This window comes from Mesoplodon bidens (genome assembly GCF_964165515.1).
Source record: "Mesoplodon bidens genome assembly, chromosome: 18".
Taxonomy (NCBI): Eukaryota; Metazoa; Chordata; class Mammalia; order Artiodactyla; family Ziphiidae; genus Mesoplodon; species Mesoplodon bidens.
Window position 1 is genome coordinate 46,423,482 of NC_138175.1, and position 26,430 is coordinate 46,449,911.

At 37.6% G+C, this 26,430-nt stretch overlaps 1 protein-coding gene across 1 annotated transcript in view; it reads left to right on the top strand.

The window, feature by feature from the left end:
• ZNF570 (zinc finger protein 570) overlaps positions 1 to 24,267 on the top strand; it is a gene marked incomplete at its 5' end in the record, with an annotated part of 29,775 nt that extends 5,508 nt beyond the window's left edge. Inside the window, 5 exons of the mRNA XM_081216025.1 lie at positions 1,423 to 1,613; positions 2,485 to 2,559; positions 6,531 to 6,657; positions 6,971 to 7,066; positions 19,358 to 24,267. Coding sequence (XP_081072151.1) covers positions 1,423 to 1,613; positions 2,485 to 2,559; positions 6,531 to 6,657; positions 6,971 to 7,066; positions 19,358 to 20,709 — 1,841 coding nt within the window. The 3' untranslated portion in view covers positions 20,710 to 24,267. The remainder of the gene's footprint in view (positions 1 to 1,422; positions 1,614 to 2,484; positions 2,560 to 6,530; positions 6,658 to 6,970; positions 7,067 to 19,357) is intronic.
• Positions 24,268 to 26,430: the final 2,163 nt, after the last annotated feature.

Sequence of the window (26,430 nt, forward strand, 5' to 3'; positions counted from 1 at the left end):
TTTGCTTCTATATTTGTTAACATATATATTAATAATATAGATACCCTTAACTACATTGTTTTTATTCTTGCTTAAACAGTAATTTGTATTTTGGCAATAATTAAATAATAAGAAAATAGTATTATGTGTTAACCCTGTAGTTACCATCTCTGGTGCTCTCCACTCCTTTGTGTAGATCCAGATATCTATTTGTTATCCAAATACACATAAAATAGGTCTCTTGAATTTCCCCTTCCACTCACTAATATTTTATTCACATTTTTTAAAGCTTATTTTCTCTGTGTCTATCCCAGCACCTCAAATAGCATCTGGCACACAGTAGGTGCTTTCTAATCGGATACCACAGGGCAGAATTCTTCACACAAACCTACATTCATTAGTATAATCCTCATGGTCTGCCATACACACTATCATACCACAGTCCTACTCCACTCTCCACCAGTCAGTCACTTTCTATCATAGCACATTCTCACAGTTAACATCACAAATGTCACACACAATAACACAATCACACACATGGTCACAGAAATGCACCATGCTCATTCCAGCACACAGAGTTTTGCATAGTTACTCTCACAGAAACACACACACAATGACAGAATCAAAGGGTGGTGCACTAACTCACAAAATCAGTCAGGTGACAGAAACTTAAACAAATAAAAACTTAAAATATAATCACTGTTGTTCTAAGCGGGTATAGAGTCAGGTTAAGGAGCCGTGGAGTGTCGGGGGAGAAGTGTAATCAGGGAAGCCCTCTTGGAGATGTGACATTTGTATCTGAACGTAGGGAACTTTGAAGATACCCGACATAGGAGCCATTTTAGGAAGAGGGGACACAGTCACATCCACCGTCACTAAATCACAAACACAGGAACCATATGCAAAGGATGACACTCTCTACCCTGACGCCTCCCCTCCTGCCTTCAAGGTAAACCATTCCCTGAGAAAGAACGCCCTAGGGAAGGCGGGACTGGGTGGAAGCATAATGCACCTGCGCACTCCACTCCCAACTGCCCACCACACACCACACACTTTTTTCAGTTTCCCCAGCTCAAAGAGAGGGACTCACTCTTCACGCACTTTGTGTAGACGCGAGCGCACTAGCGCGCGCCCACACACCACCCAGCCCCCTGCGACTAGCCCAAGGCTTGTAATTCTCTGCTGCGTTGCTTAGGGAGGTGAACCGAAACCCTGTGCCTGCGCACTTCAATCCCACACCGTCTAGTGTGATGCTCGGCCAGTCTCAGTGGCAGACCCAGGCTCGGAGCTGAGAGGAATCGTCGGGACTTCCAGGCTCCTTCTGCAAGGCCAGGGAGAGGTCGGCGTGGCAAGAGCCGGGGCAGAGGGGGCTTTGTTACGAACCCCCAGAGGAGCTGAGCTGTGGCAGTTGAACTCCCGGGTGCCGAGCGTTTTTCTGGTCAGGACTACATTTCCCAGTGGCCCCCGCGAGCACTGGGCCCGCTGCCCCTTTGTGTCCTCCGGAGGCCAGGTCGCTTCTTTCCGGGCCCGCGGAGGCTGGGTTCCCTCAGATTCAGGGCGGGAGGTGGGCCCGAGAGGAGGTTACCCGAGTTTTCCGGGCTTGGACCTGGTCTTCCGGCACTTCAGTTCTGCAGGTAGGAAGTGGGTTTAGGAGCGGCCTGTGGGTCACCCTGACGTCGGTCCCCGGGCCTTCTGTGTGACTCTTCGTGTGAGACGGGGTTGAGACCTTACGGTGCGTGAGCCTGTCACCCGATGTGCCTGTACACATCGTATCTGTGTGACTGTGGGTGCGAGTGAGTCGATGGTTGGTGCCACAGAGGGCGAGACTGTGAGCGGGGGCGGGAGGGTACTCTCTGTCTCCCGTTGTTCCTGTATCCTCGGCCTCTTTGTGACTGGAGTGTGAGATCACCGGTTGTGATACCCTAGTATTAGAGGCTGAGGGCTATGGGAGAGGGTGACGGTGTGAAACTGCCCGTACCCGTGGCCGCTGTGATCTGCGTAAGATGGAGGTTGGCGCTGTAGTTTTTAAGAATCTGTGAGTGTGTGTATGTTGTGTTTTTTTTGGGGGGGGGTGGGGGGGCCGCTGAGTGAGACTCTGTGCCACCAGTATCTATTAAAGCTAACCAGGTGATGCCAGTGTGCCACCAAGTTTCAGAACCACTGATCTACTGGAGAGGAGAAGGAAAGTGGAGTCAGGAAGACCTTTATTTGATCTCGGTGCTGTTATTTATTAGCTGTGTGTCTTTATGCAAATGATTACATTACTTGGAGTTTTTATTTGTAAAATCTAGAAAATCTCTTGTTAAAATAATAAATTAGGAAGTGATTTAGGCACAGGTTAAATTGCATGCAAAAAGATTCCTAGGTCTCCATTCTGCCTTCTCTCTATTGGAGGGAAGGGTGCAACAGAGGAAAGAGAAGCAGAAAAATTCTAGGCTAGTGATTCTGGATGCTGCAAGGAAAGCCTAGTTTCTCATGTTCTCTTACCCATCTCACTCATCTAAGGACACTGCCATTTCCCAAGAGAAGAGTCAAGGGGAGGAAAGAATGGCTGTTGGACTTCTTAAAGCCATGTACCAGGTGAGCTGGTGTTTTCTCTTTCCTGAAATATTTTCCTGCTTTTCAAAACAAGCAGACATTAATTTTCCTTCTGCTGAAACTTTTCTGGGTGACCAATCATGTCACTTCTTAAAACCCTCCAATGGATTCCCACCTGATTCTGGATAAATGTTGAAGTCCCTGCCTTGGCCTGCAAGGCCCTACATAAACTGGTCCCTGGCTAACCCTCTGACCTCATCTAATTTTTCCCACTCTGTATTTCACTCACTCGGTTCCAGCCACACTAGCTTCCTTGTAGTGATTTGAGTACATTCTTAACTCACGGCCTTGCACTTACTGTTCCCCCCAGATACAGACCAACTTCTTCATTCTGGTCTCTGTCCGAATGTTCATTCATTCAACAAATTTTTGCTAAGCATCTATTAACTAAGAGGGCTTAATCCTAGTCTTCTTTTCTGCTCTATCTACACTCACTCCTTTGTTGATCTCACTCTGTTTCACAGCTTTAAATGCCATCTATATGCCAACAACTATCAAATTGTATACAGCCCAGAAATCCAGACTCATATATCCAGCTACCTACTCAGCATCTTCATTTGGTTGTGGAATGGATACCTCAAATTTAGATGTCTCAAACTGAGTGAAATGAGCCATTGGAAGTTTGGGAGCATAGGAGTGGCATGATCTGATTCCCATTTAATAGGATCACTCTGGCTGCTATTGAAAATAAACTGAATGGGACAAGGATAGAAACAGGAAAATCAATTAGAAAACTCTTATATACTTCCCCATCTAAGATGTTCAAGCTAAAAGTCTTCCATTAGGAAATTCTGTTTCTCCTGCCTTCAAAATATATCCAAAATCTGACCACTTATTACTACCACCAGTTTCCATTCTGGTGGAACCAGAATGGAAACCAACATCTCTCACCTGGATTATTGCTATGCGCTTCTAACTTGTCCCTCTACTTCCACCCTAACTGTCTTTAGTCTATGCCCAACAGAGCAGCCAAAGTGATCCTGTTACGTATGTCATATTATGTCATTCCTCTTCATATCAGGGAGAGAAACAATGGAAAGTATAGACAACTCTTTAAGACAGTTTAGCTGTAAGGGAAGAAGAGAAATGAGCAGTAACTGAAGGAGAAACTGTAGTCAACAAGGTTTTTTAAAGATGGGTATGTGTCTGTGGGCTGATGTTAAAGATTCAATAGAAAGGGAAATTGAAGATGAAGAGGAGAGAGGAGGGAATTGCTGGAACACTGTGCTTGCGTAGCTGAGAGCAGCTGAGGTCTAGGATACAAGTGGAGGGGTTTGGCCTTTGCTAGGAAAGTGGGCTGTTCATTTATAGTAATAGGATCAAGTTAGAGTTTATGGGCCAGATGCAAGTAGATGTGTAGATGTTGTGGGAATTTGTGGAAATTCTCTTAAAATGGGTTTTGTTTTTTCAGTGAGACAAAGCAAGATCCTTAGCTGAAAGTAAGGATGGGGGAGGAGGTATTGAAGATTGAGGAGAGAGAAGAAAGTATCAAATGGTCATTTAGGAGGGTGGGGGAAATGAATGGACTAGAGAAATGTATCATGTAGGTAGGTAGAAATGTATCATTTTGGCCCCCTGGAAGTTAGTGATCATGAATTTAAAGTGAGACCAATTAGCATGATTTCTCTAGCAAAGTTCAGCTGTGCAGCTTCCAGAAACAGAGTATGCTGAGTGATGGCTGTGGTTTAACCAGGTGAGTACAGTTAAGTGAGAGGGAGCCGGGCAGTTGAGGGTATATGCGTGGGGGTGATTATAACAAATGGTTGTTCTAGGAAGTGAGGGTATGTGGGGGTGAAGAACAGTGAAAACGTGGTGAGATCAATGATTTGTAGGTTCTAGTGTGGTCGAAGAATTATCCTAATTGGGGTACCAGAGGGAAAAAACTGGAATATAGGAGGTGGAAGTGAGAGTGGGAGAGTTGAGATTATGGAGGGTTTTGTACTTATTGGTAACGACAAGGTCTAGGGCATGATCATGAAGTAAGCGACTGTAGAAGTGTGGAAGACAGGCTTATTGGAGAAGATGGGGTCAGAGAACTGAGAGGCCAGGCTGTTGGGAGGGTTATTTATATGGATATTGAAATGACCAAAGCTTATGTTTAATGGGAGTACCATTGGAGAGAGTAACAGTGAGCCAGATGCTGAAGTGTTCAAGTAATGACAGAGAATTTGTATCTACCAGGAATTGGTAGATAATGGAAACAAGAAGTGATAGTGACATAGCCTGATTTCATGAGGTTGAAAACTAGGTATATTTTAGGAAAGAGGGTGGGGCAATGGTATGGAAACAAGTGTAAGGAGCAAAGAGGTCACCTACCTCACCTCCACATGCTGTGTACAAGGGATGTGAGACATAAGACAGTCACCACATGACAGGGCTTCAGGGAAAGTTGTCTTCTCCATTGGGAGTCATGTTTCTGTAAGGCAAAAACGTTAAGGGAACTGTTCACTTTCTTTAGACTGGTTTGATTATAATTATGAATGGATTTTGAAACCCAGTATTTGGTTAGAGTTCAAATATTTTAAGAGGTTCTTTGTTAGAGGTCAAATATTTTAAGGTTAGAGTTTAAGCTCCTTATGTTGACATTGTAATTATTTTCATTGACTGTATAAATTAAAGACTCAGTGAAAAAATGTGTATGTTGTATATAAAAAATTTATACATTTATTATACATATTTATGTAAGCTAAGGAAAACATTTTTGGAAGCATGTATACCACATGAAACAAACTTAACAGGAGCATTTCTGCAGTATATGAAGGATGTTATTGCTAGGGCAGAGAGGGAGAAGTTCACAAACTACTTCATATAATTAAATAAGAAGAAAAGTTACTGTGTGTTGAAAAAACACTTTAAGAATTTTTATTTTGTAGAGACAGTTTCTTAAACTATGACAAAATTGTATCAAATGCCCAATTAAAAATCTTGCTTTGACACAGTCACCTCTTCTAATTTTGTAAGAAAACAATTTACGAGTATGTATGTGTCTGTGTGTGTGTATCCATCCCCACACACAAACACATAATGTACGTTAGTTTCCATCAGGTGGTCACATTGTAGAAACCTGGAATCCAGCTGAATCATAGCATACCTCCAAGTTTTTAAGAACTTTGCTCAGTCCCTATAAGCAAAAACAGTATTATGGGGCTTCCCTGGTGGCGCAGTGGTTGAGAGTCCGCCTGCCAATGCAGGGGACATGGGTTCGTGCCCTGGTCCGGGAAGATCCCACATGCCACGGAGCGGCTGGGCCCGTGAGCCATGGCCGCTGAGCCTGCACGTTCGGAGCCTGTGCTCCGCAACGGGAGAGGCCACAACAGTGAGAGGCCCGCGTACCGCAAAAAAAAAACAACCAAAAAACAACAACAAAAAAAACAGTATTATGAGTGGAACACTCATTTCTTTACACAAAATTTTAAGTACACTCTATAAAAGTATTTGAATTTTAATGGAATTGATAATTTGTTTTGCTTGATCTAGAAGAGTTTTCAGAGATACAGCAAGCACTTTATGGTCTCATTTTTGACCCTCTTATAGCTTCTTGAACTTTGCAAAGCATTCATTCATTAATTCAGTTTATTCAGCAAATATTTGAATGCCTCATGTGTGCCAGATACTGTTCTATAACTGGGATATAGCAGTGACCAAAACAAAAACATACTCTGCCCTCATGGACTTTACATTTTAATGGAGGTGGGGAGCAGACAATAAATAACAAAATAATTAAGTACCATGGAGAAAAATAAGGAGGGTTAGGGGAATAGGCAACTGGGGTTAAGAGCATTGCTTTTTTTATATACAGAATGATCTGAGAAGTACAAAAGCCCTGAGGGGGAACATTCTTGACATTTGAGAATGTAATATATGGGAGAGCCCTGTGTGCCTGGGGCAGAATGAATGAGGTAAGTATGGGAAGAGATGAGGTTGTTTCACTTCATTTATTTATTTCATTTCAGGAGTTGGTGACCTTCAGAGATGTGGCTGTAGACTTCTCCCAAGAGGAGTGGAATTGTCTGAATTCTTCTCAGAGGCATCTGTACAGTAATGTGATGTTGGAGAACTACAGGATCTTGGTATCACTGGGTAAGAATATCTTCTTGTAAAATTGAGCTTATACTAACAAGGGGCACTTGGCTACCACCATTGTTGTGAATTTTTGGATAGCATCTGTAGTGCTTGGCTGAAAGTCTGCTGCCTGTGCCAAAGTAACGGGTTAATATTTGTGGAGTGAACAGGTCTATTATTAATCTGTGTTGGAAGCTTCAGCTTCCCTGTCCTTTGAATACATGTCCTTATCACAGTTTTCTCTGGCTTACTGGCTTCCCTGATGTTCAAAGAATTGGATGTGAGTTCTGGGATATCTACAGCATGACCAAATTCTGTTTCTTATATGCAGGACTTTGCTTTTCTAAACCAAGTGTGATATTATTGTTGGAACAAGGGAAGGAGCCCTGGATGGTAAAGAGAGAGCTGACAAAAGACTTGTGCTCAGGTGAGTGAAGAGGAATAGGCAGGCAAAAACCTTTGCAGGTGACAGCCCAGCTTGACTCAAAGGTATCACACCTCTTCACTCTTCTTTGTTGTTGGCATGTTCCTCTCAAATGTCCTAGGTCTTAGTAGAAACTTGAGTCCATTTAGTGTGTTCTCCCAAAGTTGATATTCTAAACTGTCTCTCCTTTCACATTTTGCCCCCTCTTATCTATTCTCTGAGTCCCCTTCCTTCCCAGTCTCATAAACCTCTTCCAGTCTTTAAAAAATCTTTTCCTAATCTGAAGAACTTTTGAACTTTTGATGAACTACAAACAGCTGTAACTGAAGTAACAAGTTCAAATCCTGACACTTACATGCAGTGGAACTTTGGGCAAGTTACTTAACCTCTCTGTGCCTTTGTTTTGTCATCTATAAAATGGGATAATATTTTAAAGGTGCTTTTAACAGTTCCTATCTCATATTTTGAGCTCAAAAACTGTTAGCTGCTAGTATTATAATAGTAGTAGTTTATCTCTAAATGCCTCATTTTTCTCTTAATGGTCAGTTCATTCATTCCTTTAATCAACATTTATTGAATCTGTACTTTAAACAGAGTACTTGCAAGATGCTAGGGTAGTATACATTTATGTAAATAATCAAATAGTTGATAGGCTTGTAGCAGAGATAAAATATGGCTGAAAATGGCACACATGAAAAGAAAGCTGACATGAAGGAAGCTCAGAGAGAGGTGACAGAGGAGTCTGCTTAGTTGGGAAGATGGTCTTTAACAAAAACACAGGTCAGGGACTTCACTGATGGTCCAGTGGTTAAGACTCGGACTTCCCTGACGGTCCAGTGGTTAAGACTCCTCGCTTCCACTGCAGGGGCTGTGGGTTCGATCCCTGGTCAGGGAACTAAGATCCTGCATGCGGTGTGGTGTGGCCAAAAAAAAAAAAGGTCAGAAGCTAGAAAACATTTGAGGGAGAAGAGATTAAGAGGCTAGATTTGTGGTATAGGAAGGATTTTCAGATAGGCATAGGAAGCATTAAGGTGAAATGAAGGACTTAAAGTTCAGAAGAAAATTAGGGTCATTATAAACATCTCTGTCAACACTACTCCCCAACTCATCCCCACCCCTTCCACTACCTCTCCCCAATCTTTTATATGTTCATGTTCAGTTTTCTAAGGAAAAATTTTGATATGGAACTGTAGTATCAAAGAATACATGGCTCAATTTTATTTATTAATTATTATTATTAAATAAATCATACACACATAAATATATTAGACTAAATATGTACTTTAGGTAATAATATAACAAAAAATGTACCTGCTTCTTAACTTAGGATATAGAAGATTGTCAATGCCATTTTAGGCCCTCAAGGGCCCCTGCCTAGTGATATATCACTCCCTACTCTTGGACCACCTCTACCACTCACTAGGGTAACCGTTATCCTACAATTTTGTTTATCATTTCTTGACTTTTCTTTATTGTTGGTGCCATACAGCCCTAAACAAAATACTTATATTTCCATATTTTCAATTTTTTATATATGGAAATATATTGGAAATATAGTGTACAGATAATTCTGACTTTTTTCAACTCAAAATTATATTCCTGAGATTCATCCATGTTGATTTTAGTGACTATTTTTCATTGAATTTTTTTTTCCTGTTGAAATGTAATGTATTCCACTGTGAAAAATCACAATTTATCCATTGAAGGGCATTTGAGTTGTTTCAGTTTTATGTTATTATAAATGTTACTGCTGTGAACCTTATTATACATGACTGATGGTGCACGTATGCTGGAGTTCATGTAGAGAATATAGCTAGGAATTTACTGCATAATGCTATTTTACTTTCCAGATTACTTGTACTAATTTACATTTGTAACAGCTAACAACTGTGTGTAAGAGTATTCATTGCTCCACATTCAGAATTGACAAATTTTAAAATTTTTTGCAAATTTGACGGGTATGAAATATTATCTCCTTATACTTGTCATGTGAATTTCCTTGACTACTAAAAAAATTTAGCATCTTTTTATATATATAAATGGCCATTTTGATTTCCTCTTCCGTGAAGTGCCTGCTCAAGTCTTTTGTTCAGTTTTGGGAGTATATGTATTTTTTATGAAATATAGTTGATTTACAATATCACATAGTTTCAGGTGTACAACATAGTGATTTGATATTTTTATAGACTATACTCTATTTAAAGTTATTATAAAATATTGGCTATATTCCCTGTGCTATACAATATATCCTTGTTGCTTATTTATTTATTTATTTTTTGCTGTGCCATGTGGCTTGTGGGATCTTAGTTCCCTGACCAGGGATCGAACCCAGGCCCACTGCAGTGAAAGCGCCAAGTCTTAGCCACTGGGCTACCAGGGAATTTCCACTTATTTATTTTATACATAGTAGTTTGTACCTCTTAACCCCCTACCACTATACTGCCCCTCCCCAATACCTTCTTTGTACTGGTAACCACTAGTTCATTCTCTGTATCTGTGAGTCTGTTTCTGTTTTGTTATGTTCATTTGTTTGTTTTATTTTTTAGATTCCACATATAAGTGATAATATACAGTATTTGTCTTTCTCTGTATGATTTATCACTAAACCTAATACCCTCCAGGTCCATCCATGTTGTTGCAAATGGCAAAATTTCATTCTTTTTTATGACTGAGTAGTATTCCATTATATATATTCACATACATACATATATATATAGGTATATATGTCACATCTTTATCCATTCGTCTGTTAATGAACACTTAGATTGCTTCCATATCTTGGCTGTTGTAAATAATGCTGCTATGAACATTGGGGTGCATGTATCTTTTTGAATTAGTGTTTTTGTTTTCTTTGGATATGTACCCAGGAGTGGAATTGCTGGATCATATGGTAGTTCTATTTTTAGTTTTCTGAGGAACCTCTGTACTGTTTTCCATAGTGGCTGTACCAATTTACATTCCCACCAACAGTGCAAGAGGGTTCCCTTTTCTTCACATTTGTTATTTGTGGTCTTTTTAATGATAGCTATTGTGAAATGTATGAGATGATATCTCATAGTTTTGATTTGTGTAGCTTATGTTTTTGATTTTGATATTTTGTTTTAAGAAACCTTTCTATATTCTGAAGTCATATGGGTGTTCTCAAATTGTCTTCTAAAGATTTTCCTTTTACATTTAGGGCCATAATCCAATTGAAATTGATTTTTGAGACTGAAGTATTTAATTTCTAAAACCAAATGTCCCAGACATTTACTGAAGAAATGAGCTCTCTTTGCTTATTGTTCTGAATGTTACTTCTTAATATATCAGGTTATAGTATATTTATGGGTCTGATTCTGAGCTCTGTTCCATTCCATTGATCTCTGTTTTCTTACACCAGTACCACACTATCTTAAATATTTTAATGTAATACTTCAGTATCTGTTAGGGTAAGTCCCTATACCTTGTTTATGTTCTTCAGAATTTCTTGTTTGCCCTTTGGCCATCTAAAGTTTAGGTCAATTTCCACTAGAAAACAACAAAAAGCAATTGGCTTTTGGTCCAAATTTTATTCTATATATCAATTTTGGAATTTTTTTTTATTTGTGAACATAGTTTATCTCTCCATTTACTTAGGTCTTTAAATTTCCTTCAAATGTGTTTTATAATTTTCACCATAAAGGCCATGCACATCTTCTATTAGATTAATTCCTAGGCATTTTAGTTTTGTTCCTGTGTTAAATGTTGTCTGTGTTTTCAATTTGTTGCTCATACATAGAAATAAAGTTAACTTCTGTACTTTGACCTTATATCAAGCAACGTTGCCAAGCTCTCCCATTAATACTAGTAATTTTTAGATTTCCTTGGCTTTTTCCGTGGGCGGACATGTCTGTGAATAATGGCAGTTCCTTTATTTTAATTCTTATACCCTTAATTTCTTTTGTCTGTTACCCTGTCTTAGATCACCAATATGGTATGAACCAAAGTAGTGATAGCAGGCATTTTTATCAACTAATGGTCTCAATGAAAGTGCTTTAATATTTTGTAATTAATAATTCTGATGTTTAAATGTTTCTGGTAGATACCCTTTCATTACTGTTTGCTAGAGTTTTGATTGTATAAAGCTTTTGAGTTTTAATGTTTTTCTGTAACTGTAGATGATTAGATGATTTTTACTTTTTCATCTGTTTATGTAGTGAATTACATATGACATTTTTAATGTTGAACCAATCTTGTATTCCTGAGACAAACCCATCTTCATCTTTTCCATTTATCGCTAAGTTTTTTTGCATCTATGTTTGTCAGTGAGGTTGGCCTTCAGTTTTTCCCTTCATGTACTCTTCTTGTCAGATTTTGGAATCAGGGTTGTCCTAGTTTCATAAAGTCTGTTGGTGAGTATTCCTCTTTTTCTTCCTTAGAAGAATTTGGGTAAAATTTTAAAAATTTGTCTTTTGAATGTTTGGTAGAGCTTTGTTCATCTTGGCCTGGAATTTTTTGTGTGTGAAAAGAATTTAAACTAATAATTCAATTTCTGTTATAAGATTTTGTGTTTTTTATTCTTCTTATAGTCATGGAATTATGGGTTTTTTTCTAAAAATTTATAATTCTCATGTAAGTTTTCAAATTTATTAGATAAAGTTATTCATTATTTTCTCTTATCTGAAGTTGGTAGTATATGTAAGTATGACCTCTTTTTCCTTCTAAAAGGGGAGAAACAAATCTTTCAACTTATTAATGTTTTCAGACATTTTTTACTTCACTGATCCTAATTTATCTTTTTTTTTTTTTTTTTGCGGTACGCGGGCCTCTCACTGTTGTGACCTCTCCCGTTGCGGAGCACAGTCTCCGGACGTGCAGGCTCAGCAGCCATGGCTCGTGGCATGTGGGATCTTCCCGGACCAGGGCATGAACCCGTGTCCCCTGCATTGGCAGGTGGACTCTCAGCCACTGTGCCACCAGGGAAGCCCCCTAATTTATCTTTAAATTTTTTTTCATGTATTTCTCCTCTACTATTTTATTTCTCCTATATTTTTTATGCTATTTTCTCTCTCTTTTTTGCTGGCTTTTAAACTTAGATAATTCAGTGTTTTTGAGGCTTTCTCTTTTCTATTATAAGCATTTAAGGCTATATTTTGATATGTAGTGTTTTTGTTATCATTGTATATCTTAACATTTTCTAATTTCCATTGATTTTTTTCTTGCCTATGAATTATTTGGAAGCTTTAAGTTGCAAATTGAAGGTTTTTGTTTGGTTTAACTACATTGTGATTGGAGGATATGGTCTAGTTAACATGCATTCTTTGAAATACTTTGAAACCTCTTTTACGTCTTAGAGGTTAATTTTGGTAAATATACTGTGTGTTCTGGAGAATGTCTGTTTGCTGCTTGTGGAGTACAGCATTTGATATATGTTCATTGGATTAAGCTCATTAATTGTGCTGGTCAATTCTTCTGTGTCTTTATTGATTTAAAAAAAATCTCTTTGAGCAGTATTTTGAAAGTATTTTATAAGGTGATATGTTTGGGGGATTATCTTTCTGGTAATCCCAGAAGGATTATCTTTCTGGTGAATTCTTATATTATTGTTACTCTTTAAATCTAGTGATGATTCTTCCCTTAACTATTTAGCTTAATATTAATATAACTATATTAGTCTTCTTTTGTTAGTATTTCCTTAGTTTAGTTTTTCCCACCCCTTTACTCTCTTACTTTCTGTGGTTTTTTTGTGAACAGTATATAGCTAAACATTTTTTTTGTCCAGTCTGATAATCTAATTGTGTTCTTGTTGAGTTTTAGGAGTTCTTTATGTACTCTGGATATTAACCCCTTTTCAGATACATGATTTGTAAATATTTTCTCCCATTCTGTCCGTGGGTTGCCTTTTCACTCTGTTGATTATGTCCTTTGATGCACAGAAGTCTTTAATTTTCACGAACTCTAATTTGTCTACTTTTTTCTTGCCTGTGCTTTTGGTATCATAACCAAGAAATCATTGCCAAATATAATGTCATGAAGATTTTCCCCTATGTTTCCTTCTAAGATTATTTTAGTTTTAAGTTTTAGGTTTAAGTCTTTGATCCATTTGGGGTTAATTTTTGTATATGGTGTAACAACTTCTTTGTTTTGCATGTGGATATTTAATTTTTCCAGCACCATTTATTGAAAAGCCTGTCCTTTCTCCGTGGAATGGTCTTGGCATGCTTGTGAAAAGTCATTTGACCATATATGTGAGGGTTTATTTCTGAGCTCTCTGTTTTCTATTCCATCGGTATATATATCTATCTTTATGTCACACCACACTGTTTTGAGTACTGTAGCTTTGTAATAAGTTTTGAAACCAGGAAGTGTGAGACCTCCAACTTTCTTCTTCCTTTTCAAGATTCTTTTGACTATTCCGGGTCCATTGAGATTACATATGAATTTTTGGATCACTTTTTCTATTTCTGGAAAAAGCCTTGGGATTTTGACAGGTATTGCATTGAATCTCTAGATAGTTTTGCGTAGTTTGGACATCTTAACTTCTAATTAACTTCTGGATATTAACCCCTTCTAATTAAATTCTAATTAACTTCTAATCCATGAACACAGAATGTCTCCATTTATTTATACCTTTAATTTCTTTCAGTAATGTTTTGTAATTTTCATTGTAGAAGTCTTTCACATTCTTGATTAAGTCCTAAATATTTTATTCTTTATTGATGCTATTGTAAATGGAGTTGTTTTCTTAATTTTCTTTTCAGATTGTTCATTGTTAGTGTATAGAAATGCAACTGATTTGTGTGTGTTGACTTTGTATTCTGCTACTGTGCTGAATTTGTTAGTTAGTTATAACAGGTGTTTGTTTTTCTTTTGTGGAGTGTTTAGGATTTCTACATGTAAGATCATGTTGTCTACAAACAGAAACAATTTTATTTCTTCCTTTCTAATTTGGATGTTTTTTATTTGTTTTTCTTGCCTAATTGCTCTGGCTAGAGTCATTTCTGACTTTAGTTGAATTGCTCTTTTTTCTTAGTCAGTCTTATTAAAGGTTCATCAGTTTTGTTGATCATACTGAAAAAACAACTCTTGGTTTAAGTTGATTCTTTTTATTGCTTTTTTAATTCTCTATCTGGTTTATCTCTGCTTGAACCTTTATTATCTTCTTTCTTCTAGATTTGGTTTAGTTTACTCTTTTTCTAGTTTGTTAATATTGTTGATTTGAGATCCTTCTTCTTTTGTGATGTAAACCTTCACAGCTATAAATTTCCCTCTTAGCACTGCTTCTGATGCATCCCATAAATTTTGGTATGTCATATTTTTATTTTCATTGTCTTAAGATATTTTTAAGCTCTTCTGTGATTTCTTCTTTGACCCATTGGTTGTTTAAGTGTGTGTTGTTTAATTTCCACACATGTGTGGATTTTCCAATTTTTATTTTGCTATTGATTTCTAGTTTCATTCCATTCTGATTAAAAAAGATAGTTAATTTGATTTCAATCTTTTGAAATTTATTAAGACTTGTTTTATGGCTAACATATAGTCTATCCTGGATTCATGTTTATTTTCTTGATGAATGTTAGGATTTAAAAATAAAATTTTTTTTTTATTCATGGCGTTTTTGTTTTTTGGCCATGCCACACAGCTTGTGGGACCTTAGTTCCCCACCCAGGGATTGAACCCGGGCCCAACGCAGTGAAAGTGCCAAGTCCTAACCACTGGACTGCGAGGGAATTCCTTAAAAAAAAAAAAAAATTCTTGCAGTGAGTTTGCCAAACTGCAAAATCTGAGAGGATAGCATTCCACAAGATTGTGCTTATTTCAAACACCAGCTGCAAGTTAGGGGATCCTCAGGGCCACCCTCATCTCTGACCCGCTGGCTACATGTTTGGGAGTGCCTACAGTCACCCTCAGGTTTAATAATTCACTAGAATGACTCACAGATCTCAGGGCAAGAGCTATATTATCATTACAGCTTTACTGTAACAAAGACTACAAATCAGAACTAGCCAAAAGGAGAGACACCAAGGGTGAGGGCTGGGAGAGTTGCAAATGTGAAGTTTCTGTTGTCCTAAGGGCCCACCAGGCATCTCAATATTCAAAAGAATATTACCAACCAGGGAAGCTCTTGCAAGCTTCAGTGTCCAGAGTTTATTTTGTTTTGTTTCATTATGTAGGCATGATTGAGTGAATCATTACCCAATATGACTCAATCTCCATCCTTCCTTCCTTTCCCAAAAGTCAGACTGATATCATGGTGGCTCAGAGCTCCAACCCTTTAATCATACGGTTCGTCTTTCCAGCATGGTTAGCCTCCAACCTGAGTCATCTATCTCATTAGCGAAAACTATCTAGGGGCTCATCATGAGTCACCTTACTAGTATTAACTACCAGGTGTAGTCCAAGGGGCTCACCATGAATAACAAAGACACTCCTTCCAGGAGTTTAGATGGCTTAGAGGTTACCTCCTGGGAAATAGGGACAAAGGCCTGCCAAATTCTTTATTGCACAGTTCTTTTAAGAAATCACAATAGGCTCTGTCTGTAATTGAATGGACATAATAGGTAAATTTAGTCAGACTTTGTGGCTTTACATTGTTTCCTCATATACAAAAGCAAAGTGTGCATCTTCTCCCTTTATTCAAATTTTTTGGGGTGGTCCATCATTAGAATTGTAAAGCTTTTGTTCTTTTCTTATAAAGCTTATTTCTAGGGTTTTTTCCCTCTTCACTGTTGTTGTCAATGTTAAAGATATCTTCTGAGATTAATTATTTTCTTTATGCTTTCTTCTATTGCTTTTTAAAATTGATTCTAAAATTGCAAAATAATATTCTTATTTGAAAAAAGAAGTATAAATAGTACAGTAATTTCCCACATAGCTTTTATATTCTATTCTATATTCTATTATTTATCTAATTATTCATATGTGGTGTTTTGCAAGTCCCAATGTATACTTTGTATATAAAGAAAGATAATTCTTATTAATGGTTACTATTACTAGCTGTCTTTTTTTGGGGGGGGGCTGCACCACATGGCTTGAGGGATCTTAGTTCCCTGACGAGGGATTGAACCTGTGCCCTCGGCAGTTAAAGCATAGAGCCTTTAACCACTGGACTGCCAGGGAATCCCCTTTGTGACATTTTTTAATAATATATTCCAAACTGTGTATGTTATTGTGAAAGTGTATTTTATACTTCTTCGGTATAAATCATTGAATAAGTTGATTTTTATTATAACCTTTAATATCATGTGGTATTAATGTTCTCAGCCCTGATTTTTTCTTGCTTACATTTGTCCTGCTTAATCCCTTTGGGTTTCTTCTCTTTTCCTGAATATCTTAATGTTGGAGTGCTCCAGGGTTCACTCCTTGCTCCTTTCTCTTCTATCTACACTCATTCTCTTAGTAATTTAGTCTCTTTAAATACCATCTATATGCTGGCAACTCCCAATTTAAAAATCTCTAGGCCAGACTTCTATCTTTTTTTTTCTGAATTATAGTTGATTTACAGTATTATATTAGTTTCAGGTGTACAGTATAGTGATTAAAAAATTTTATAGAGGAGCTTCCCTGGTGGTGCAGTGGTTAAGAATCCACCTGCCAATGCAGGGAACACGGGTTTGAGCCCTGGTCCGGGAAGATCCCACATGCTACAGAGCAACTAAACCCATGCACCACTACTACTGAGCCTGCGCTCTTGAGCCCGCGTGCCACAACTACTGAAGCCCACGTGCCTAGAGCCCGTGTTCCACAACAAGAGAAGCCACTGCAATGAGAAGCCCACATGCTACAACGAAGAGTAGCCCCCACTCACAACTAGAGAAAGCCCACGTGCAGCAACAAAGACCCAACACAGCCAAAAATAAATAAATAAATACATAAAAATTTTAAAATATTTTATACATTATACTCCATTTATATAATTATAAAATATTGGCTCTATTCCCTGTGCTGTACAATATATCCTTGTAGCTTATTTATTTTATACATAGTAGTTTGTACCTCTAAATCCTCTACCCCTATCTTGCCTCTCCCTGCTTCCCTCTCCTCACTGGTAACTACTAGTTTGTTCTGTGTATCTGTGAGTCTGTTTCTGTTTTGTTATATTCATTTGTTTGTTCTATTTTTTAGATTCCTCGTATAAGTGATAACATACAGTATTTGTCTTTCTCTGTCTGACTTATCACTAAGCATAATACCCTCCAGGTCCATCCATGTTGTTGCAAATGGCAAAATTTCATTCTTTTTTATGACTGAGTAGTATTCTGTTGTATCAGTATATATATACCACACCTTTATCTATTCATCTGTTGATGGATACTTGGGTTGCTTCCATATCTTGGCTATTGTAAATAATGCTGCTCTGAACATTGGGGTGCATATATCTTTTTTATTAGTGTTTTCATTTTCTTTGGATACATAACCAGGAGTGGTATTGCTGGATCATATGGTAGTTCTGTTTTTAGTTTTCTGAGGAACCTCTGTACTGTTTTCCACAGTGGCTGCACCAATTTACATTCCCACCAACAGTGTAGGAGGGTTCACTTTTTTCCACATCCTCACCAACATTTGTTATTTGTGGTCTTTTTGATGATAGCCATTCTGACAGGTGTGAGGTGATATCTCACTGTGGTTTGATTTGCATTTCTCTGATGGTTAGTGATGTTGAACATCTTTTCATGTGCCTGTTGGCCATCTGTATGTCTTCTTTGGAAAAGAAGTTCTTCTGCACATTTTTTAATCGAGTTGTTTGTTTTTTTGATATTGAGTTGTATGAGCTATTTATATATTTTGGATATCAACCCCATATCCTAGACCTCTACCTTAAACTTAGTCTCATGTGTCCATCTGCCTTCTCAACATTTCCATTTCAAAGTCTAAAAGACATATAAAGTTTATGATGTTTAAATCTGAACTCTGGATCTTCTATACCTCACTACCTAAGCTTGCTGTACCCATAGCCTTTCCCATCAATGTTGATGGCTATTCCATCCTTCCATTGTTCAGACCATAAACTTTGAAGACATGCTTGTCTCATCTCTTTCTGTTACATTCTATATCCAATCTGTCAGTATATCCTCCTGGCTTTTCCTATAAAATATACCTAGAATCTGACCACCTCTGTATACCTCCACTGATCTCTCTCTGGTCTGAATCATTATCATTTCTCACACTGATTGCTACAATAGGAGGTCCCCTTCCTTCTCCCCTTGCTCTCCACCTTCCAGTATTTTCATTAAATCATAACTAGATATCACTTCTGTACTCATACCACTTCAGTGGCTCTCTATCTCACTCAGAGTAAAACCAGATTTCTTAGGTGGCCTATAAAGCTTTAATAATCTGATTATCCTTTACCCCCTGACTTCACCTCCTACTACTCAGTCCTCTCCAGCCACACTGGCCTTCTTGCTATTCCTCAAACAATCCAAACATGCTTCTACTTTTAGGCTGTTTCTTCTGCCCAGGATGTTCTTTCTTTATATATCTAAGTAACTAACTTTTTCACTTCCTTCAAATCTTTGCCTTAATTTTTTGTTTGTTTTTGGCTGAGTTGGGTCTTCGTTGCTGCATGTGGGCTTTCTCTAGTTGTGGTGAGTTGGGGCTACTCTTTGTTGCAGTGCATGGGCTACTCATTGCGGTGGTTTCTCTTGTTGTGGAGCACGGGCTCTAGGCGTGCAGGCTTCAGTAGTTGTGGCATGTGGGCTCAGTAGTTGTGACACGTGGGCTTAGTTGCCCTGCAGCATGTGGGAATTTCCTGGACCAGGGATCGAACCCATGTCCCCTGCATTGGCAGGCAGATTCTTAACCACTGTGCCACCAGGGAAGTCCTGCTTTAAGGTTAACTTATTAATGATTCCTACCTTTGACTTCACCAACACTCCTGATCTCTCTTACCCTGCTTTTCTTTTTCTATAGCACTTAGTACCTTCTAACATACAATAAAATTTACTTATTTAGCATTTATTTTCTGTCTCCCCCAAGAACCTAAGATCCATGAAGGTAAGGATCTTCATTTACTCCAATATGAAAGCATATAGAACAGTACCTGGTACAAGGTTCAATGAATGTTCTTGAAAGAAGTAACTATAAAAATGGAGATTATTTCGGTTCCTGTATTTTTCATACATGCATGAAATTATAACTGAGTCCAGTCACCTACATAAGTCCTTCTTGACTTGAGATTTACCTTACTGATTTTCTTATAATTCTAATCATTCCTCCTCAAGTTTCTCTATGATCTATTTTCAGTTTCTGTTCTTACATACTTTGGAACTACTTTCATAAATGTACCTTCTGGTACATAATAGAGTAGACATTTTTTTTCTTATTATTTTTCAGACTGGGAATCTGTGTGTGAGACTGAAGAGTTAACCCCAAAGCAGGACATTTATGAAGTGCGATCATCTCAGAAAGTAATAGAAACACTTACAAGCTGTGGCCTTGAGTACTCCAGTTTGAAAGAAGAATGGAAATGTGAGGGCCACTTTGAGAGGCAACCAGTGAATCAGAAGGCATGTTTCAAGGAAAAGACAATCACTCACGAAGAAGCCCCTGTTGATGAAAGAGGACAAGAATATAACAAAACTTGGGGAAGTTTCCATCCCAGCACACTTCATACACAACAGATAATCCCCAAAGAGGAGAAAGTACATAAACATAACACACATAAAAGCTTTAAAAAAAAATTAATGGCTATTAAGCCCAGGAGTATCTATACAGAGAAGAAACTTTTGAAATGTAATGACTGTGGAAAAGTCTTCAGTCAGAGCTCATCCCTTACTCTTCATCAAAGAATTCATACTGGAGAGAAACCCTATAAATGTATAGAATGTGGGAAAGCCTTCAGCCAGAGATCAAATCTTGTTCAACATCAGAGGATTCATACTGGAGAGAAACCCTATGAATGCAAGGAATGTAGGAAAGCCTTCAGTCAGAATGCACACCTAGTTCAACATCTGAGAGTTCATACTGGAGAAAAACCTTATGAATGCAAAGTGTGTAGGAAAGCCTTCAGCCAGTTTGCTTACCTTGCTCAACACCAGAGAGTTCATACTGGAGAGAAACCCTACGAATGTATTGAATGTGGGAAAGCATTTAGCAATAGATCATCTATTGCTCAACACCAGAGAGTTCATACTGGTGAGAAACCTTATGAATGTAATGTCTGTGGGAAAGCATTTAGCCTTCGTGCATACCTTACTGTACATCAGAGAATACATACTGGAGAGAGACCCTATGAATGTAAGGAATGTGGGAAGGCTTTCAGCCAGAATTCACACCTTGCTCAACATCAGAGAATTCATACTGGAGAAAAACCTTATAAGTGTCAGCAATGTAGGAAAGCATTCAGCCAGATTGCCTACCTTGCTCAACATCAGAGAGTTCATACTGGAGAGAAACCCTATGAATGTATTAAATGTGGGAAGGCTTTTAGCAATGATTCATCCCTTACTCAACATCAGAGAGTTCATACTGGAGAGAAGCCTTATGAATGTAATGTTTGTGGAAAGGCTTTTAGTTACTGTGGGTCCCTTGCCCAACATCAGAGAATCCATACTGGAGAGAGACCCTATGAATGTAAGGAATGCAAGAAAACCTTCAGGCAGCATGCACACCTTGCTCATCATCAGAGAATCCATCTTGGGGAGTCACTGTCACCACCCAATCCAGTCAATCACCAAGTCCTGTAGACTATCTCAAAAATACTTCTGGAATTTATACTCTTTTCTCCATCTCTAATGTTGTCATCCTAGTCTAAGATTCATCTCACCTGGATCACTCTATAGCTTTCTAACAGGTCTTCCTATATCAACTTTTGGTCCCCTTAAATTCATTCCCCACCATGCACCCAAACTGATCTTTTTCAAGCGTAAGAATACACACATCACTGTCTCCAGTTAAAAGTTTTTTTGGCTTGCTATTGTTCTTAAGCTAGCATCCACAGTCTTTAAAACTGTCTATGAGGAGCTTCATTATTTGGTTCTTAGACACCTTTCAGCCTTATTTTATTCCAGTCTCTCTGGTCACTAGGCACTTCCCAGGACTAAGAGCTTAGATTCTGGAAATTCATAGCTCTACCACTACTGTAGCATTGTGTGATTCTGAGTAACTTGCTTGACGTATCTAAACCTCAGGGTTTTCTTTAATTCTTAAAATAGGGATAATAAAGGATACTGTATTGTAGAAACGTGAGTGTTAAATGAAATAGTGTCTATTGTAGATTGGTACATATTAAGTAAGAAATTTGCATGCAGAGTACTTAACATAGTGCATCAAATATAGCAGATATTCAATTTAATAATAATAGCTAACATGCATTGAGTGCCTACTCTGCACCAGGCACTGTTCTACATACTCAACATATATTAACTCATTTAATCCTTACAGCTAAAACAAGATTCCTTAGTGGACAAAGCAGAACATCATGGGAAGCAGCAGGTCAGAACTGGGGAAACCTAAAAACTTTAGACTATATGTTGGAGTGTTTGTTTGTACTCTAGGTCTAGAGTAATTGATATAGACAAAAGTAGTAGAACTATAACACAACCAGTTTTAGGAGGTTTCTAAAGAAACAATTGGATAAACTAATTAAAGAAAATGAAGATTCACTGAGAAAAATGCAGAACTTATATTTAGATCAAGAAAAGAACAGAGAGTATTGCAATTAACTCCAAAAACCCAATAAACAGAAATTTATACTGTAGCATAAAAAGACATCAGTCCTAGGTAATTGTATGGGTGAATCTAGGTGATTTCAAAAGCATTTAAACTGTTTCATACCATAGAAAAAGCATAACATTTATAAATTTTTATCAAGTGATTATAAAATTGAAACCAAAAGGGGACTGAGGGAAGAAAACTACAGTCAAATGTAGTTTGACTACATTTATATATATACACACATGCATAAATATACTTTCATTCAGTGAATTTTGAGTAACTACTGTTTGCCACACACTGATTTAGACAGGAGGAGATAACATGATCAATACAAAGACCATGTCCTCATGGATTTAAGACAATAGATTTTCTAGGCCCAGAAAACTGAAGAACAATAAAATAAATAGGGTATTATATAGCCTAGGCTGAAGAGACTCAAAATAACAAAGTTATCAGTTACTCCTAATTTACAACTTCGCTGCAGTTCCAACCAAAATTCCTCAATGGGCCTTTTTGCCCTTTAATTTCACAGCTTTGTTTTGAAATTCATCTATGAAGTGTGAATTCTAAAGAACAAGAAAATTATCGAATCTAATCTATTTGTAGAAATTTTGCATATGATAAAAGTTGGTTTATACCAGTAGAGAAAGGATGGATTTGGGAGTAGTAAAATAATTGATAATGTATATCACGGCAGTAAGGGAAAAAAAATAAAACCACAATGAACTATTTCAAAATCATCACATTAAAAAAAGCATCACAGTACCTATTACTGGGAAGATGTGGAGCAATGGGAATATTCATACAGTGCAGTTGAAAATAGTTTTTTAAAAAGAATAATTTATCAATATCTAGTAAAGTTGAAGATGTGGATACTCTTTGACCCAGCAATTCCACACTTAAACCTCTACAGAGCCTCTCCTTATGTGTTCAGGGAGATGTACATGAAGACCCACTTCAGTGTTGTTTGTGAAAATGAAAAGTTTAGGGTAAGCAAAACAATCATGAGAGTTTAAGTTAGAATTGAAATTAATGAACTAGAGATACTTTTATCAATATGGATACATCTCAGAAACAATATTGAAATTGAACTAGAGGATATTTTGTATGATATGGTTCCACTTATTTATATAAAGTTTGAAAACATGCAAATCAACACTATATTTTTCATGGCTAAATACCATATGAAAATAGGGTAATAACATTTATGGAAATAATCATCAAATTGAGATGACCTCTGGGGAGGGAGAAAAATGAGATTGAGGAAAGGATGGAAAGGGAGGTATCTTTTACTCATTAATTTCTTTAAAAAATGGCCATTTCTAAATTGATAAAGCTGGTTGTGGGTTTTTATTCTCTGTATCTTTCTATATGTTTAAACTATTTCATAATTAAAAAAACATTTAAGTAAGGTTTGCTTTTGTCAGTTATTCCTTCACTATACCTCAGGCATGCCATATTCACCATTCATCCAATCCACAGTCACCATTTTCTTCAGAAACAAGCTCGTATACAATTGCCTTCCAGATGCAATCACTGTTAACAATTTGGTGACTATCCTTCCAGGCATCAGAGTTTTGAGAATGACTATATTTTTATGCTGAGAGTTTTATAGCCTACTTACTACATTTTTTTCCCCATCATTCCTTTTTTCCCCCAGCTTTATTGCAGTAGGATTGACAAATTAAAATTATATATATTTAAGGTGTACAACATAATGTTTTCGTATATTTATACACTGTGAAATGATAACCACAATCAAGCTAATTAACATATCCATCACCTCACATTGTTACGATTTGTGTGTACTACATTTTATCATCAATATGATTAACAATCACTCGCTATTTCCCCCCAACCACTCCAGGCCCTGGCAACCTCTAATATGCTTTTTGCTTCTATGAATTTGACTATCCTGGACATAAATGGAATTATACAATATGTTGTGTTTTATGACTTACTTCTTTCCATTAGCATAATGTTTTCAAAATCCATGTTGTAGCATGTATCAGTACTTCATTCTCCTTTTAAAAAAATAGACTTTACGTTTTAGAGAAGTTTTAGGTTCACATCAAAATTGAGTGAAAGGTACAGAGATTTTTTTCATATGACCCCCACCCCCACACACGCTTAGCTTCCCCCATTATCAACATTCCCCACTAGAGTGGTACATTTGTTATAGGTGATGAACCTACATTGGCATATTATCACCCAAAGTCCAGAGTTTACATTAGAGTTTACTCTTGGTATTGTTTATTGTATGTGTTTGGATAACGTTATGATGACACAAATCCACCATTATAATATACAGAGTAGTTTCACTGCCCTGAAATTCCCTGTGTTCCATTTATTTATCCCTGCCCACTAACCACTGGCAACAATAAGTTTTTTGTTGTGTCCTTCGTTTTGCCTTTTCCAGAATGTTATATAGTTGATATCATACTGTATGTAGCCTTTTCAGACTGAGTGCTTTCACTTAGTAATATGAATTTAAATTTCTTTCATGTCTTTGCATAACTTGATAACTAATTTCTTCTTAGCACTGAATAATATTCCATTGGCAGGATGTACCACAGTTTGTTTATTCATTCACCTGCCAAAAGACATCTTTGTTGCTTCCAAGTTTTGGCAATTATGAATAAAGCTGCTCTAAACATCTATGTGCAGGTTTTTGTGTGTACATAAGTTTTCAAATCCTTTGGGTAAATACCAAGGAACCCAATTACTGAATCATATGGTAAGAACTTCATTCCCTTTTATTGCCCCAAATATTCCACTTTATGGTTTTGCCACATTTTATTTATCCATTCATCAGTGGGTGGACGTTTGGATTGTTTCCACATTTTGACTATTATGAATATTGCTGCTCTGAACATTGTGTACAAGTTTTGTGTGGACATATATTTTTATTTCTTTTGGATATATAACTAGGAGTGGAATTCCTAGATCATATGGTAATTCTTTTTTAAATTAATTAATGTATTTATTTATTCATTTTTGGCCATGCCAAGTGGCATGCAGGATCTTAGTTCCTCGACCAGGGATCAAACCAGTGACCCCTGCAGTAGAAGCGTGGAGTCTTAACCACTGGTCCGCCAGGGAAGTCCCACAGATCATATGGTAATTCTACGTCTGACTTTTTGAGGAACTACCAAAATGTTTTCCAGTTACCACATCATTCTCAGTGCCAATGTATGAGGGTTCCAATTTCCCCACATCTAAACCAACACTTATTATTGTTCATCATTTAGATTATAACCATCCTGGTGGGTGTGAAGTGGTACTTATTACCTACGGTTTTGAGTTGCCTTTCCTTAATGTTGTTGAGCATCCTTTCATGTTTATTTGCCATTTGTATATCTTTGGAGAAATGTCTATTCAAATCCTTTTCAAATTTTTAAATTGGTGTCTTAGTTCAGGATGCTATAACAGAATACCATAAATTGGGTTACTTAAACAACAAACATTTATTTCTCATAGCTCTGGAAGCTAGAAGTCAAAGATTAAGGCACTGGCAGATCTGATGTCTGGTACGGACAGTCTTCCTGGTTTGCAGATGGCCACCTTCTCATTATATCTTCACACAGCCAAGAGAAAACTCATCTCTTTATTTCTTTTTTTTGACAGCACTAATGCCATTCATGAGAACTACACCCTCATGACCTAATTACCTCCCAAAGCCTGCACCTTCCAGTTGTGGGTTAGGATTTCAACATATGTATCTGGTGGGGTGGGGGACACACTCAGTCCATAACAGTGGGGTTCTTTTTATTGTTGAACTGTAAGAGTGCTTCATATATTCTAAATACAAATTCTGCTATGGTCTGAATGTTGGTGTGTCCCCCACCCAACCAAAATTCAAATGTCAAAACCTAATGACAAATGTAATGGTATTTGGAGGTGGGGCCTTTGGAAGATGATTATGTCATGAGGGCAGAGTCCTCACAAATGGGATTAGTGCCCTTATAAAAGAGCCCAGAGAGCTCACTTGCCCCTTCTGCTATGTGAGGACACAGTGAAAAGACATCCATCTAAGAACCAGAAAGTGGACCCTCACCAGGTATGGAATCTGCCAGCACCTTGATCTTGTACTTTCCAGCCTCAAGAACTGTAAGAAATACATTTCTGTTGTGTAAAAGCCACTCAGCTATGGAATTCCTTATAGCAAAAGGACTCAGACAAGTTACTTATCAGATATGTTATTTATAAACATATTCTCCCATTTTGTAGGTGTCTTTTTACTTTCTTGGTGGCGCCCTTTGAAGCAAAACAGTTTTTAATTTTGAAGAATTCCAATTTGTCTATTTTTTCTACTATTGTTATACTTTTTTTTGTTTTGTTTTGTTTTGTTTTGTTTGCGGTATGTGGGCCTCTCACTGCTGTAGCCTCTCCCATTGCGGAGCACAGGCTCCAGACGCACAGGCCCAGCGGCCATGGCTCACGGGCCCAGCCATTCCACGGCATGTGGGATCCTCCCAGACTGGGGCACGAACCTGTGTCCCCTGCATCGGCAGGCGGACTCTCAACCACTGCGCCACCAGGGAAGCCCTGTTATACTTTTGGTATCATATCAAAGAAACCATTAATCTAAGGTCACAAAGATTTACACCTATGTTTTGTTCTAAGAGATTTATAGTTTTAACTCAGACATATTTCTGCATCAGTTGATATGGTTATTCAGATTTTCCTCTTCATTCTATTAATGTAGCACATTACATTGGTTTTCATATATTGAAACACCCTCACAGGAC